This window comes from Punica granatum, chromosome 3, assembly GCF_007655135.1.
Source record: "Punica granatum isolate Tunisia-2019 chromosome 3, ASM765513v2, whole genome shotgun sequence".
NCBI classification, from domain to species: domain Eukaryota; kingdom Viridiplantae; phylum Streptophyta; class Magnoliopsida; order Myrtales; family Lythraceae; genus Punica; species Punica granatum.
Window position 1 is genome coordinate 7,647,043 of NC_045129.1, and position 17,397 is coordinate 7,664,439.

The 17,397-nt window shown below is 36.8% G+C and overlaps 2 protein-coding genes across 3 annotated transcripts; both read left to right on the plus strand.

Annotated features, from left to right (window-relative positions):
- Nucleotides 1–206: 206 nt before the first annotated feature.
- LOC116201856 (protein couch potato) lies at nt 207–4,756 on the plus strand. 2 transcript variants are annotated; one of them, XM_031533288.1, is made up of 10 exons: nt 207–572; nt 1,171–1,233; nt 1,520–1,604; nt 1,719–1,784; nt 2,043–2,118; nt 2,290–2,341; nt 3,139–3,224; nt 3,321–3,390; nt 3,729–3,814; nt 4,343–4,756. In XM_031533288.1, exons 1-10 carry the CDS (start codon nt 267–269, stop codon nt 4,389–4,391), a joined length of 939 nt encoding a protein of 312 aa, XP_031389148.1. In that variant the 5' UTR covers nt 207–266; the 3' UTR covers nt 4,392–4,756. The 2 variants fall into 2 exon arrangements, with proteins under 2 accessions (XP_031389148.1, XP_031389149.1); XM_031533289.1 differs by having other exon boundaries at nt 209–572; nt 2,046–2,118.
- A 9,030-nt stretch (nt 4,757–13,786) lies between these two features.
- Nucleotides 13,787–15,591, plus strand: LOC116201916 (ethylene-responsive transcription factor ERF008). Its single transcript, XM_031533374.1, has one exon. The coding sequence runs from the start codon at nt 14,679–14,681 to the stop codon at nt 15,204–15,206; it is 528 nt and encodes a 175-aa protein (XP_031389234.1). The 5' UTR covers nt 13,787–14,678; the 3' UTR covers nt 15,207–15,591.
- Nucleotides 15,592–17,397: the final 1,806 nt, after the last annotated feature.

The window sequence follows — 17,397 nt, forward strand, 5'->3', positions numbered from 1 at the left end:
TATTGTTTTTTTTATTTTATTGAAGAAACTTGGTTTTTATCTATTAAAGAAGTGGCAAAAAATATATCTAAAACACTACTCATGATATAAAGGACATAGAAAAACATAGGATGTGGTACAAATTTATTATTCATACTGGGCCGGTTGTGGACCGGGCTGAGATCAATGGGCCAATAGGAGTTATCGAACGTCGAACCTTCTCCTGATGGATCAAAAACTCAGTACAAGCTACGACCAGCAGTAAGGCTTCCCCACTGCCGGTTCCGATGGACGACGCGGCGGCGTATTACCAACCGCCACCGCAGCCACCACCGCCGGGGGTCGTGCCCACTTACGTCTACTACCGGTCACCACAGCAGCCCCCTTCCCCGGCGGCTCCACTGCCGCCGCCAATCCGGCAGACTTACCTTGCGCCGCACTACGCTAGTCCAGGCCCGCCGCACGATGATCTCCGGACGCTGTTCATCGCGGGATTGCCCGATGACGTGAAGCCTCGGGAGATTTATAATCTGTTCCGTGAATTCCCAGGCTACGAGTCCTCGCATTTGAGAAGCATAACGAAAAAATCTCAGGTGGGAATGCAATTCCTCTCTTTTTACTTTGTGGTGTTATGATCAGTGTTTCAACGGATTGGTGATTGGTGATGGGAGCTTTTGACATCATGTGGCCTTGTCTATGGAAAGCTGATGATATTAAGGAGTCTGATGCTACTGTTTTTGATACCTGATGATGATGAAAGTTGAAAAGTTTGACTAGAATTTGATTGTCTGTATTTTGGCTGACATTACGCGTCATTGTTGACATACGGAGGCGTACTTTCTCTCGGCCTCTTTTGCGGGACGCTACATTGAAAGTCCATTGGGTTAGAATTGTTTGTTTTGTGGGTTACTTTATCGGAATCTCTGGATTCTTTACTGCTCTGTTCTTCCTCAGAGCCATGTTTGGGAGGCTCATTTGTGATCTCAATCGTCTTCAAGATGGGTCAAGACACATTGATGTTGGTTGAGTGCTGAATTTAAATGATTTGGAGTCATCTCTCATGACTTAGTGGAATCATTAGTCATATATCTGACTGAGGCAGGGATGATCACAAAATGCCATGTCTATCTCGTATTATTTGTAATACATTTTGGGATAATGATTTCTAATGTTGTGTTCTCTTGATAGCAGCCATTTGCTTTTGCGGTATTCACGGATCAGCAATCAGCAGTTGCTGCCATGCATACTCTGAATGTAAGAAAATCCACCTTCTCCTTTTTATTACCAAAAAAGGTGTTTGCTTTTCCAGGAGCTGAGAAAATTGTGTCTTTAGATTACCAATAGAGGCGGGGTTCTCTAATGTGCATAACAAAGAAATTAATTCATAGTAAGTTCTAAATTAGGAAGCATTCTAGAGGTGACTCTTGTGGGTGTGAAAAATAAGATCAAATAAAATTCGTTTAGATGAATTGATCAGCTATGCAACTGAAAACCAGGTCAAATATTGAGCTTCAGTAAAAACATCAAACCTTGTTTGCAGGGAATGGTGTTTGATCTGGAGAAGGGATCTACTCTGTTCATTGACTTTGCAAAAGCAAATTCCAGGTCTAAGCGCTCCAGGACAGGTGAAACCTTGCTTTCCCCACTTCTTTCTTTCTTTTGTATCTGCTTCACGGTTGTCACTTTTTTTTTTCTTTTTTCAATTTAACTAATCTCATGGCTTGCTGTTTCTGAATTAGATGACGAAAGATTTGGCTTGGATAAGAAAGCCAGAGTATCTCCAGCATTTGTCTACCCTGATCCAGGTAGGGACTTTATTATTTGAATGTCCAAACAGAGTTGGACTACTACCCACTCTATGTCCCCATTTGTGATAAATTGGATAAAACCTTTTGCTACGCTATTAATTGTCGATCCGTGCTTGAAGATGAATGAGTCTACATGTAACTTAATGCACGCTGCTTGAGTGATATGTTGTGCGCATATAAACTTGGTCACTTCGAGGGCACATTTTACTTGGGGAAAGGCTCACATTGCACGTGTGTTGCACTCTTGAACACTAGCAGGTCTTGGCAGCACTCACTTGCCTGGGATGAGTAGTTCTTCTTACAGCACAATTGGTTATCCACCAGCACAGAGGTCATTTGCACTACTTAAGCACAACTTATTGCTTGGAAGTGATTGCTCCAATTAACGCTGTTCAGTTAACGTGATCTGCTCCCTGGGAGCTGGAGTGCACTTTCTGATTAACATGCTAAAATGTATCTTTATTGCCTCGTATATTTACACGTCATATATTTGGTTTCTTAGAGTTGCAAATCCTGATGGTAGAGATGTAAACGAGTGGACGGCAACAAGTATGGTAGGGTTTCATCTTGACTATCTTTTCTTTCCTCAAATCTAGTTCACATTATTTTATTTCCTGATGCTTATTGTACCTATACTCTGCTTCCATGGAAATTATATGACCTAATATTTGAGTCACCAAAAGCATTTCATACTGTATATCTCACTTTCCTCGGTTTTCTCTTTTCATAGTGGTTTATTAAAAATTGAAATTTTAAATTGAAGTTAAAGACCTAATTGACTGTGGAGTTATAATTTGTTTGGTGGTTGCATCTCAAGCAGCGAATGTTGTTGAGATGTTTGCTAAGCATTTGAAGCAGAATAACTGTTGTTGGAAGAAGGGATACCAAAAGCTCATTGGCAAGGCTAGGTTAAACTTTCGGCATCATCATAAGGAATCGAGGATTGAAGGACATTTGCACTTTATTATGTGACCATTATGGTGTTCTTTTCCCATTTTTAGGGCCAATTTACCATTTCTACTTTCTTAAGATAATTTATTATATTAGGAACTTATATTATTTTAAACAACTGAACTAATAGCAAGTTGCCAAATCTTTCCTCATAGATTGATCTCAATTCAATGGCATATAAATGAAGAACCTTTTGAGTTATTGATGCAGTGAAAATGTCAAATTTGAATTGGAAGTGGTGAAAAGTTTGCACTGTTTTCTAGTTACTGGTTCGGCTTTAAGTAATTTAGAGCAACATTAAGTTGGTATCATGCTTATGTTTATGCTCTTCTGGTAGACAATTGCTATTATTTCTGCCACAATTTTTTTCTGGAGCTTACCGCTTCTCTTGCCCCAACAGAGTGCTGCTCCTCCATGTCCAACTCTCTTCGTTGCTAATCTGGGACCAAGATGTACAGAACAAGAGCTGCTTCAAGTGTTCTCAAGGTCTGTGGAGAGTGTAGACACATCTTAACCAGATTTTAAAACTATCGGTTCATTACTGAATTTGCTTGCTTGCTTGTGATCTGCCGTGTCTAACAGATGTCCTGGGTTCTTGAAATTGAAGATGCAGAGCAAACATGGCAAGCCTGTTGCTTTTGTTGATTTTAAGGTATTTGATGTTTTGCATTGTAGATTTAGTCCTAGAATCATGTGTCTTGGATCAATAGACGCTAACAGGAAAAGAAACAGGAAGCATATGTAGAGCTTCGGTTGGAAGCCACTTTTGAAGTTAATTGTTATTTGCATCAGTTATAACTGATAGTAACCACTTCACAAGGGGATTCAGAAAAAAACTGATAATAACCACTTGAGCTGCCTATAGGCTCGTTCTGATATGAATTATCAAGGGCATTTTCAGAGGATTCGTTTGGGTGTGAATCTTATGATTGTGTCTTAAGTGATATGTCCCATTGTTACTTTTACGAATTTATGATTTTCTGTCAACAGGATACAGATTGTTCGACCGATGCCTTGAACCTTCTTCAGGGCACAGTTCTTTATTCATCACCTGCTGGAGAGAGCATGAGACTAGAGTATCCTTTTATGCTCATACAAAAGGCATCGATAAGAAATGAATAAAGTTCATATAAGATCGGACGATTAGCCATCACCGATTGGTCTCATAAGAAGCATCCTATGTCAAACATTTATCAGACAGAAAAGGAAAGAAAAGCAAAAAATTGGCAGCAAAGGAAATGCTGATGCGAAAATATTGAAATATGATTGCTGACAAGTAGTTATTTATTTTCAAAAAGAAGGTAAAGTGTTCGGGAGACATTAATCTAAAACTGCCAAATGCAAATATGGATGACTAATTAATATGCTTGAATTACACATAAGCAGAAGCAGTTTTTATATCACATATTAATATAAATTTTGCAAGTATGCAACCGCCAAATTGAAGTTGATTTGGTTTTGAATCCTTTAGAAGACACTGATTCTGCTCAGATATTGGTGAAAATGTTCAGTACACTCCTTTAACACACTAACTAGTAATCTTGCAGTAACTGGCTAGGTTATTCTGCCTATTTCATGGTACTTTTTCCTTAACAAGTAATCAGATATGCAAAATCACGAATGGGGATGCGCGGAAAGTCCAAATCACGATAGGAGATGGTTGGTGGGATCTCCTTGCCTTATCGGAGGTCATTTCTCAAGCTATGCCCCAGCAAACGGTTTTCTGAAGGTGCAGATGGTTGCATTGGGCCTTCAGTGTTTGCAGCTGAACATGAACATTAATTATTGTGCCTTTGCGAGTATCAGTGAAACAGGATAGTGTTCTAGCAACATTAAATTGTTCTTGTCTGCTTATCCCCTGTTTCTTCGTGATAGAAACTGCACATTGTAATCGGTCCAGTCGCAATGGGTTATCGATCAGTCTGAGTAGCGTACTACATAGAATTGCCCCCATCTGCTTCTTTTTTAGCTAATTAAGGGCTTGTTTGATAATACCAATCATCATCGATCAATATCAATCAATCAATGTATATAGTAAACTAGAATTGGCACATTAAATGTATATTGTTATTAGCCCTTGTTTTATTATTAAATCAAATAAAGTAAAAATATAAAACGCTATAATATGCATATAGTATTTTAAATATCTACATTCCATAAATCACAAAAAAAGCGGAATTTATTATCCTAATAATATATTTTTTCTAAATTGATTAATTAAATGGTTAATATAGTCATTTATATGATTAAATTCAAAATATTCAAAGCATTTGACTGAAAAATGCATGCAATATTTACAATAGCTTATATTTAAATAAATAAATCGATGGATCATAAAAATTACAATTTGTGGCCTCAAAGGTACAATTTTGACAAATTAATTTATTAGAACAACAAAATATTGTTGCTAATTAACTTAAAATAGAAATTCTCAAGCACTTGAATCTGAAAATATTTAATATGCTAATTTCTTTAATAATTTGTATGATTTATTATATGCATGTATATGTATATGTATATTTATATTTAAAAGTTGGTGGCCCAGGTAAAATACGTATACAATATATAAATATATGCTTATGTTATGTTTATATCAAGTAAATCATGTTAGAAGAGTTTCTTTTTTTATATGTCCAGAAAATATTACTAAGGTAATTATCCAAAAATAAAAATAAAAACTTTGCAATAATTAAGATTAAAAGCTTTTTCCTATGTTATTATACTTATACAGTTATAAATGAAGTCAAGATAATTATATATTGGGAGGTTAAAAAAGTTGAGATAGAAACTAAAGCATGTCAAAAAAAAAAGAAGAGAGAATACCAATCCTATTAAAATATTGTGCAAAACATTCGCTTAAGATTAAAAGCTAAGTCAATGCGCTTATATTACATAATTAAGGCGCCACATTTGATTATGTTAAAAGCATTACAATATATCAACATGATGTGTTTTTATTTCATGTATGTCTCTTCATTGCTAATATATAAATAAAATGATGATAAAAAATGTATAAATAGAATTATGAGACATATAATCAAGCATAGAAAATTTTCTTCTCTTTTGGGTTACAAGGGAACCATAGGCATAGTACATGAAATCAAGCATAGAAATTATATGTTAATATTATAAGTATAATTAGTCTTACTAATTTTCATTAATAACCGATATAAAAATCCCGTGTAATGCACAAGTAAACTAATTAAGTGCTGAAATTAAATTTTCAGAACTTAATAGAATTTGGGATGTTTGATAAGCAAAAAAATGACTTAATTTAATAGGTTTAAGGTAAAAAAACATAATTATTAAATAGAAAAACCTACTTATTATTTTCAACTGATTTGCTCAGTTAAGGGACGATTTTTAAAAATTTACAGCAGTACCCCAACTTTTATCGTAATTGCCGTTTGGTCCCATTTTCGGATTTTGACACAGAAAGCTAGAGAGAGGGGGAGTGAGAGAGCGCTGATGGTGCGGTTGCCGGCCACCACCTCCACAGAGGATGTCACCATCAAAGATAGAGAGGGGAGATCGGGAGTAGTGGAGGCCCCGATCCTAGCTACCACCTCCATATAGGAGGTTATCGGCGGCATATTAACGCCTTCTCCCTCTTTGATTGAGAATCTTTGCCCCTTTTTTTTGCAATTTTAATTATTTTTTATTTTCTAATATTTAAAAATATTATAATAAAATGTGGTCAAGAGTAAAAAAAGAAGTATAGGGTAATTGTGTAAATATAATTTCAGCACTTAAAATTTTTGCCCGACCAAACAAATTTTAATAAGTTTTATCAAACAGTACTTAAGTCTTATGGTTGAGTCGAGCCAAGTTAACGCATCAACAAGAGTTAATTACAATCAATAGGCTGATAATATCTCGTGATCTAATCGAACAAATAATAAATTCTTAATAATCACGGAAGTAATAATCAAGTATCCTGAGGTTCAACAAGTAATTTTGCCCATATGGCTTCAACATCACATTAAGGTCTTGTTCTCCCCTCCACATAAAGTAAATCAATCAATAATACAAAATTGAGTAGGTTTCCAGCCACATAAATCTTCATAATGCGTCGGTACATGGCACTGAAAAGGGATATATGATATTCAAAAACAAAACAGAGGATGGAAGTCAAACAAAATAGAAAACACAAAGTCCACGGTCTTTAATTTGGCATTTCTTTAACTAATTTTGACTTCACTCACTCAATAATAGGGCACCTTATTAATGATATATCGACGTGTCACGTATTCGGGCCAATTCTCGAAAAGTGTGTCCAGCTTCCTATTGCTCTTATTTGGTCAAGCGATCGTTGCATTAATTTGAAACGGTTCAAGCAATTCCGAAACAACTATTTAACGAAAATCGAACTTGAAATTTATTTTTTGGTAATTGACATGGTATTATGAAGTAATCTTATGGTTTATGTTATTGTCTCTATTTCTTTTTGGGTATCATTGAGCTACCGTATTCATATAGTCAATCCTATAACTTGAAAGAATTTTTCCACATTTTCCCCATTCATTTGTGACTTCTATTCAAGTCCCATGACCCAAATAAAATGTCAAACCTCTCAGTTACTCATTTATTTATTTATTTTCGAAAAAGAAAAAAAGCATGATTTTAATTATGCCATGTGCCCTTATCATCAGAGAAGGCACCACATAAAGTTCGTCAAAGGTTTGAAAAATCATACGAGGAAAATATATCATATTAAAGGAGGATTCCGTATCATTGATATGCTTAGTTGTTGCCAACAGTTTTCAATCATCCCATGATCCGAACACGAGACAAGGTGGGGATATTGAAAGAGCCTTAAACTTTTTTCGATATATATCGGGAGACAAGGAAAAAAATATCCGCCGAAACATGAATTAAACCGTCCCTTAAGATTTTAAAATTTAATATTCCATAGATCATCATGATTTTGAGAAATAGTGGACCAAATATCATCACAGTGGTTCCAAACAAAAAATAGTATAAAATATGAAGATATGTAAATTGAATTTTCAGCGGGAAAACTTGTACCGTAGGATTAAAAACTCACTAAAAGTATCTTGCAATCAAAACCAGGCCGACCGGGATTGGTATTAGACAATAGGCAAAGGACACACTTTGATATTCACGAAAAAAAGGAGGCATTAATGGACCGAATTCTTAAATGCTCAACTGTTAGATATATTTCATGTGCATCTATTGTACCATCTATCTCCTTAAGGATAGGGGAACGATTAAAATGTTTTAAAGTTCCTTTTCCTTTTTTCGAAAAATTAAATATACATACATATATATGTATATATATAAAATTCAAGACCCCATACCTAAAAAAATGGAACCACATGAAAGCAAAGGTCCCATGAGCTACTCCTTTTAAAGAAGATGCCATTGTTTTCTATATTAAGCTAGCTGCCAATTAAGTCCAAAAAGTTTGAACTATTTATAAGATAAATCAAATGCACGTAAATGTCCGTCAATTTGCGGGAAAAAGGCCGATTCCATATTTTCTTCGTCGAGGTCTAGAAGGATATAATCGTATAGAGGATGAAGAATAAGAGATATGTACGAAAGGCTTTTCAGGTAGTAATAATAAAACCCTAAACTTCATAGTGTTGAGACAGTTGCAATACGTACCATTATATTCGAACCAAAATTAAGAACTAGCTTTTTTGGATGTCTTTTTTCTAAATTTTTCAAGTAGATACTCTCACTCTGTCACTGCAGTAAGGACAAACCAAAATATACTCAAATCCTCTTACCATAATTCAGAAAATACCCTCATAAATGAAATCGACTGCATATATTTTCTCAAATAACATTTTTTAATACAAGTTGATGTACTTTCTTTGATGAAATTCAATTTTCTATATACAATATATATATATATATGTATGTATATATGAGTAAACCTAATATGATTATAAGGCACATGCTGCCTATAGTGCTTGTTTGGATTGAGGGTTGTGGAGGGTTATGAAGGGGTGGGTTATGAACGGATGATAATAACCCATATTTGACTTTTAAAATTTTTAAAAGGGGAAGGGTTATGGAGAGATTATTAATCTCACTATAATCGTTCATAATCTCTATTTTAATTCCACAAATTTGAGTATTATGGAGGGATAAGAAGATCAACCATTGATATAACATTATAAAAGATAATAACAGGTCAAGATCTTTTTTGAATTCTCATACCATCTCACCCCACTCTTTATTGAAACTCATCCAAACATAGGTTATAGAGAATTAAATAATCCCTCCATAACCCTCTCCATCCCATCCCTCCGTAACCTTTCATAAAATACTATCAAAAAAAAGTGTTAATGCATAAATTTGGAGCCATGCATGTAGCTAGAGATGCCACTGCCAGCAGAAAGGGGTCACTTCACTACATGACATAACATTTTTACCTAATCAATTTAACGTATAAATATGCCTTGAAGATCACAGATTTTCCACAATAGATTGTATCAAAGCTTGCACTGTGTGAAACTTCTGTCCACTTCCATAGTAGCCTTAAGCAGTCAAGCTACCTGTCTGTTATCTATTATGTTTATATATGCCTAAGCAGCCGACCAAGGGGAGTTTGACAAAATCAGCCAAAGACAAAGAAAATGAGTGCTATCATTAACTTGTTTGTTGCTGAAACTTAAGGTTGTTAATATTTGTTTGGGGGAATCTTATTAAGGATCTAGAGGATATATATTGACGTATAACCAATCTAGCTGGAGAATGAAGAAACTTCGAGTAGGGTTTTACAATGATTTATTGAGAAAATTAGAATGCGTGCTCGATCGGCAGCTTACAATTACCTTATCAGATTCTTTTCGGAAGCAAAATTTTAATTATCACAAAGAGGAGGTATTAAGAATTTCTTAAAATAAGGAGAAGCGAACGGGTATTCAGTTGGCCTTGCTAGCAATGGTATACATGCACAAGAATAGGCATTAGCCGTCTTTACATTTTCGCTAAATCATCATTCGCTTAATTACTTCTCAAAATTAAGTTTAACCGAAATTTATCCATGTAAATTATCAAGTTTCTTGGCAGTGTTTTTAACTTCTAGATCTACTGTTTTTTGCACATCAGTGAAGGGATCCTAAATTCCTAGTAACTCAAATTAATTTGCAGAAAAAGAAAGGGGGGAAAAAAAAAGCAAATGTTTTCATTGGGCCGTATAAAAAAACAGTTCTTTCTTCCTTTGGGCGACCAATGGGAATTCAGTTTTCAGTTTGACAGAGAGAGATAAGCTGTTCGTTTGCTTTTATTTCCTTTATTATTAAATAAAATAAGTAAATAAAATCAACATGAGTGATTCAAATGATTCAGAGTTTAACAATGACTTAGTTTTAAATTTTATTAATGGAGAAATTTCACGCTTGAAGAATTACTAATGTAGGTTGACCCGATTCTAATTGAATCAATCAGTTCCCACTGGACTTTTAAATGCCGTGGTATACACCTATAAATAAATAAATAAATAAATTTAAGGAGGAAAAAAATGGGAAAAGAGAGACAAAATTGTACCGTAAAGGAAAAGAGAGAAAACGTGAGTCCATTCCTCGTATTTGGATAAAATAAAACATGACAGGATACCAAACACATCTGCATGATTTGTGGAGAGAATCTTGCATTTGCACGATATGATATTTTCTTTTGTATTTTCTTCCCCTTTTTTCCCCAGAATTTCAAGATAAAGCATCCCATAATCAAACCCTAATTGGGATTTTCTCTAGCCACTATAAGCTAGCTAGTATTAATCAATTCATGCCCTACTTTAATTTGATTTGATTTTTTTTTTCAATCGCACAGGAGATTCATGCACCCTATAAAAGATTTTTTTAAAAAAAAAAAAAATTAAAAGCGGGTAGAGTGCAATGGTGCACGCGTCCTTGTCTGATAACCAAAATGTTTTCGGGTTCGATATTTAGTGGGATCATCCGTATCTCTTTATTAACTATTATGATTTATATTTTATTATAATAAGCTCATGGGCCTCCCTTGTAATCGAAAAAAAAATGGACACCAAAGTCCTACTCATGCTAATCAAATTTAGAATTTCATAGTTTCATGGAAGAGCATATATCCCAATATAACATCCCTTTCTCAAAATCATTTGCAGATATTAATCAAAGAATGAATTATGCAAAATTAGTTTGACTATAGATCTATACATGTGATATATGATATAATGATCTGTCCCTTTAAATGATGGAACTAGATATTATTATTATGAGAAGAATGGTTAATTCACACAGGACCATGCTGCTGTTAGATTACCTAAACGGGACTTGAAACTAACTAGAGGAAATCATCGAGATATAAACATCAAAAACAAAGTATATATATATATATAGAATCATCCTTGAAACGGGACTTGAAACTAATTTTTTTTGTGAGTCCTCTGGACAAAAAATCAGCCTTGATAAATCTAGAATCGTCCTCTCTCGTAACCCCACTGAGAGAATGAGAAACAAAGCCACTCGTATCCTTAGTATTTGAGAGTCTCATGATCTTGGTAAATACCTAGGTTTCCCATGGATATATCCACTACTAGCTCTTCCTCTTTTTCCTTTCTCATTGATAAATTTAAAGAAAAACTAGCTGGTTCGAAAGCTAGCCATCTTTCCTTTGCGGGCAGAACCATTCTTGTTAACTTGGTGCTTTCGTCTATTCCATCCCATATCATGCACTTGTCCCTCAAGCTATTTGCAATGCCATTGATCGTCTTAGTCGGAACTTTCTTTGGGGATCCACGGAAATTCAGAAGAAAATTCACTTGTTAAGTTAGGATAAGATTACTCTCCCCAAGGATGAGGGTGGTATTGGCATCCCGCGTGCAAAGGGGCGTAAACTCGCCCTCTTAGGAGGTTTTTCTTGGAGAGCACGGGAAGATAATAGACCCTAGGTTCGAATCTTTAGGAGAAAATACATTGACAATCAGGTCTATGATGGTTCTGCTAACTCTTTAAACAAATCTACCCTTAAGACAAGTTTGCAAATATGCTCTTTGGGCAGCAGATGGGTGGTTGGCAATGGTCGAGATATCAATGTTTGGAATGATTGTTGGTTAGGGAGTCAGCCACTCAGAACTCGTCTCCTTGGTCCTCTAAAGGCCACTGAGTCTGCCCTCAAAGTTTCTGATATACTCGATGTGGATGACTCTTGGGACTTGAGATAACTATCTTTTGAACTCCATGATGATATAGGAGATGACTTGAGAAGCGTCCCTCGTAGTCTCTTGGGGGAGGGTGGCCAGGATTTCTTGGTCTGAAAATACTCTCCTACAAGTCACTTTCTCCATAAAAACGGCCTATGCATTAGGATTTCTTCTCGGTCTATGGATTATGTCGATCCCTTGGTACTACAAACCACTTACTTGCGGGAATGTTGGGCACTTCGGGATGGGCTTATCCTAGCTCACATTTTAGGCATCCAATTTCTCATTATAGAGTTGGATGTTCAGGTAATATGTGATCTTCTTTCTTGATCCTTGCATGACAATCTATTTCTCATGCTTATCTTATATGATTGAAGGACCCTCCTTAGGAGATTCGCGGACTTCAAGGTTTGCCACACTTTCCGTGAAGCAAATACGGTCACGGATTTTCTTGCCAAGGCTACTCGTGACGACTTTTTTGATTGTCACAATGTAGTGTATTTTGATTCCCCACCTCCTGGAGCTCGAGATATTTTGTATGTTGATGTAATTGGTATTGTCATCACTCGACTCATTAGTTGTAACCAGGAGTTTGTAGCGACTCGTTATTAATAAATATATTAGACTATTTTTCTAATAAAAAAGAAAAAGAAAAAGTATATATATGACGAGGGCTGCTTCTAGAGAGAGTAGAGAACTCAACAGCATCACGAAAATGTGAGCGTCACAATCAGAATTATTCATATCTGGTTCGAACCACAGTATCCAATATATAGGACCGACTGATATTTGTGTATCGGCACATAATTGACACTAACCATGCATGATACGCATAGTGTCAGTATATAAGGATCAGAGCAAAACTCTATTTCAATATCCAGAATTACGGACATAAATTGACTCGTCACTCAAGTCATTTTTTCACGTTTCAAGGATTTAGAGCAGATCCTGTCTGATTTATCTGTTGATAATTGGGGATTTAGAACTCGTCATCAAGGGAATAGTTTCTATCTAGTCTCGTTGTCCGATATAGCCGTCCATCTCCTATTGTAGAAATTGAATTCCAATTTATTATAAAAATGTACGTGCGTATGTATGTATGTATGTATGTATGTATGAATGCTTGCGCAACGGGTGATGATGGGACGTTACAAGTAAAATGCCAAGGTTGCTCATAAAATGCTAAGGAACAGAACATGTACGGAAAAGACAGAGAGGCCCCTCGGCCCCCCCGTCCCCCTCCCGACCCAATCGTTATTGCGTGGAGGGAAAGTCAATTCCTAACGGTATCCATCCACCGACCACCGACCTGCCCCCCTCCCATCTCATTCTCCTCTGCCCTTCCCCCATCCATATTCATTTCCTAACAAAAACAACAACATCAACCAAAAACCTCAATAAATTAAGCATTAACGTCGAAATCGACCCGAGACTAAGAATTCTCTAAAACCGACCCCAGCTCGTCCAAATAATTTTAATTTATGAAAAGATCTTTTCATCACTAGACCTCTTCGTTCCGAGTAGTACAGAAGAAAACAACTATATACAAAGTCAAATCTGATATGCTCGGATTTAGTTTGCCTTGACACTTCGGTTTAGTCGAGTTCTCAAGTATCGCGATGAACTAATCTTTTAAAAAGAAAGAAAGAATCGAACTTAATAATCCTATGAATGCATCATTGTGCTCCTGTATCGGCCAAGTGGGTGATCGTCGTTCGAATTTCATATGATATAAGATATTAGACGTGTTACGACACATATATTTGACATGTTAAACGTTCGTGTGAGTTAAGCGGTGAGCAGTTATTAGAGTGGTAGTCGGGGACGGAATAAATATATATTTTTTTTTCTTTTATAAAATATTCACCCCCCCACACACACACAGTAATCCTTATATTCCATGCTCTGCTCACAGAAGCCATTTCAGTGGTCATTGCGATTGCTCTCTTCTCTCCTTCCACAAACGGGAAAGTAAAGTAATCTCTTGCCCTGTTAAAAAGATTTTCTTTCCTCTTTTCCCCTGCTCAGCTTTTCCCTCTGCTACCAAACAAGTCCCCTCCCACTCCCACTCCCACTCCCACTCCCACCCACCTGATGCAAGAAACCACTGCAATTATGGAATGAGCTAATCCCGCCTCCCTCCCCCCTCCTTTTTGTTCATGAAAATCACCGACGGGATTTGTCAGTGAGGCTCTGAACTGGTCGGATTTTTCTATTCGAAATTATTGATGTTTTTGTCCCTTTTTTTAAGTGGTTTTTGCTCCATGGGATTCAACGTGTAGGCTTGCCCAGAAGACAACTTCAGTTTCCCAAGTTTACAGGAAACCTCCAAATCCATGAAACCTGTCGTGTCCTCTCCTCTCGGTTTGCTTTAAAGCTCCCTCCTTTATTGCCTTCCCATAAGTTCTCTCTCCTCTGTCAGTTCTCTCCTTCCTCAATCAGCTGAGCCTGAGACCTCTCCCCCCCATGGATTCGATAAATTCCTCAATTAGTTGAGACCCATCTTTCTTGCTGAGGGAGTTGGTTCCAGCTCGTCTTCCCCATGAAAATCCCCTTCTTGATTTGACCCACCAATCCTTTTTGTCCCAAAGACTTTTTTTTTTTTTTTACACCATCTCCATCCCGCTTGATGTCCGGCGATAACAGCTCTGTCCCGATTTTCACTCACATGGGTACGAGAAAAATCTCGGCTTGAATCGACGTACCTCTCTTTTCTTGCCCAAGAATCGGTTTTTGTTCGTTCGGTCTTCTGCGGCAGACGAGACAGGGAGTGGTGAACGGGCATGGAGTCTGGGGAAAGCGTGGAGACCCGGAAAAGATGCGGCGGAGGCGGCGGCGGCGGCACTAGGGAGAGGCCATACAAGGGGATAAGGATGAGGAAGTGGGGCAAGTGGGTGGCGGAGGTGAGAGAGCCCAACAAGAGGTCAAGGATCTGGCTGGGGTCCTACTCCACCCCAGTTGCAGCGGCCCGGGCCTACGACACGGCTGTCTTCTACCTGCGCGGTCCGTCCGCGAGGCTGAACTTCCCGGAGTTCGTGGCAGCTGAGGGGGTAGCCAGCGGCGCGGACGGAGGAGTGGACGTGTCAGCAGCCTTCATAAGGAGGAAGGCAGCGGAGGTCGGCGCCCGGGTGGACGCGGCCCTCAACAGGGGTCTGAACGGCATGGTCGGCTGCGGCGACTACGAGAGCTGCTGTGAAGTGAAGATGAGCAGCGGCGGCAGTAACAGCAGCTGTGGGAGGAGTGTTCTCGAGAAAGTTGATCTGAACAAGCTGCCCAACCCTGAGGATTACTCTGACAGTGATGAACAATGATCCATCACTACATATAAGTGGAAGAACAAATGGATTTGATTGATGAGAAATTTGATCTTATTAGTGGGGGTTAGTGGGTGATTAAGGGGATTCAAATCTTTAGTGGATTTTCTTGATGAAGTTCAAGAAATTTTGGAAAGTTGTAAAGAAGAAGGGGGCAAGATGAGATGTAAAATGTAAATTATTTTGGTTAGAAGAGATCATAATGTTAGCATCCTTTCCATCTTAACCTTTTCTCTTTGGGTCTTTTGCTATTTGTTTCTCCTCTTAGTTTTGGTTGGTTAGTTTCTGTCGGAAGAAATTGCAGTTTGTTGAGTGGTTGAAGAATCACATGATGAAGAAAGAGGCGCACTGCAATGGCTAATATCTCACCTGGTAATTTAGAGATTTTGGATTCGATTCTCATCAGTGGAATTACTCATATCTCTTTATTTAAATTTCATTTTCATTCCTTATACTAGACCATGAACTTCCTATTGTAACCGAAAAAAGAAGAATCACACGATGGAAAGAAAACGGCCCCTCTCCCTGCAGAATTATTGCGGTTTATCTTTTCGTACCAAACAAGACACGAAGGGACGATTCATAGAAAAAAGGTCGAAACCGATGCATATACATGGTAAGAGGAAACATTAGACAGCGGATCGATACACCTTCTCTTATTGAGGAAAGAAGTGATACACCTTCTCTTATTGGAGAAGGGAATGCATGTGCAAGCTTTTTGGCTAGGAGCATTCATCATCTTCTGCTAGTGCTTGAGAGTTTGGTGATATTATTGGAACTGTCATATCCTGTTTTTATAAGAAAAATATATATATATATATATATATATTTCTTCCACTGAAAAAGGAAAAACTAAATCAAATATTTTTCCAATATGACAATGAAAAACAGTAACCAGTTTCTTGTACTCTGATTGGCTGCGGGGAAGGCCAGAGACGAATCTGCAGATGATTATGACGAAACAGAAGAGTTGGGAGGAGATGGATTGGGATAGGAATTGGATTGTTGGAAGGGAGAGGGGAACAGGCCATGGCCTACATTACATCAATAAGAAGCAGTTGGTGCAAACTACTAAAGTGAAAATATCTGAGTTAGGTATTCTCTGCTGCTGATGATGATGATATGTGAGGAATAACTCCATCTTTCGACTCGTCCACTCCGACCCGGCGCCCAACGTACCATCTAATGCCAGATATACTCTATCTATAGTGTATAATCTACTTTTGAGATTGTATTTTATCGGGTTTACTCCCAAAGAATTATCTCGCAATCTCAATCTCTCTCTATATATATAATAAGTCTTTTGTCGCCCCCTTAGATAATTGCTTCATCATAACTAAATACCGTCTTTTGACGACAACACATTAGCAAAAGGAATATACCTTCTTATGTTTTTCGGTGTGAACATAAGACTGGAACTTGAGACATAACTTAAGGGGAACAAAAGCCGAACGGTTTGAACCAATCAATTTTAGTTATCTTTTTATGTTACCACATTGTCAAATCGAAGTTGTTTGTGAAATTTTCTCAAAAAGGATTTAAAAAAAGAGTAAATGTAATTTTTCCTCAGTAAATACGAACTTATTAAATATTACGTAAGAAAAGTATTGCAATATTAAATTAGTCAATATATCCAAGTTCACTTTTAGAAAATGGAAAACATGGGAATTTCTGCCTTTTGTCTGTCCAAAAATGGTTATGAATATGTTTCAGTAAGTAACTATATTTCCATCATCAGTTAAATATATGCCTTATCTTAAAATTCTTTTTGATGAATAATCTCAAAATTATAAAATTATAAAATTTCATATTATATGTTTGATTTATATATACAAAGAACAGAATAGACACTATATAATAATATTTGCTAATTTTAAGTTAATAATAAAATAATATATATGTCGTTTCCTATTATGCTGTATAAATTCATATTGTATAAAGTCCTATTGATTGGGATACATAGAAATATATGTGTATATATATATATATGTAACCACAAATTACTTCATGTTCTTCTCTCCCTCCAAACCCTGCCACTGTCTTCCTATGTATGCAAATTTATGACTTACAAGTAATTTGTTGTTTTATTTCGACAATAATCACAAGTTTACATTAACGAATAATTAAGTAGTTTTAACTTTTATTTTTCCCTTTAGGTACAGTACACTTTTTTCAATATAAATTGGCA

Coding starts and splice junctions, on each gene's coding strand:
- LOC116201856 (XM_031533288.1), top strand. CDS start 267: ATGGACGACGCGGCGGCGTATTACCAACCGCCACCGCAGCCACCACCG. Junction 2,119..2,289: donor GGTTATCCACCAGCACAGAG/GTCATTTGCACT, acceptor TTGGTTTCTTAG/AGTTGCAAATCCTGATGGTA. Junction 3,391..3,728: donor TTGCTTTTGTTGATTTTAAG/GTATTTGATGTT, acceptor TTCTGTCAACAG/GATACAGATTGTTCGACCGA.
- LOC116201916 (XM_031533374.1), top strand. CDS start 14,679: ATGGAGTCTGGGGAAAGCGTGGAGACCCGGAAAAGATGCGGCGGAGGC.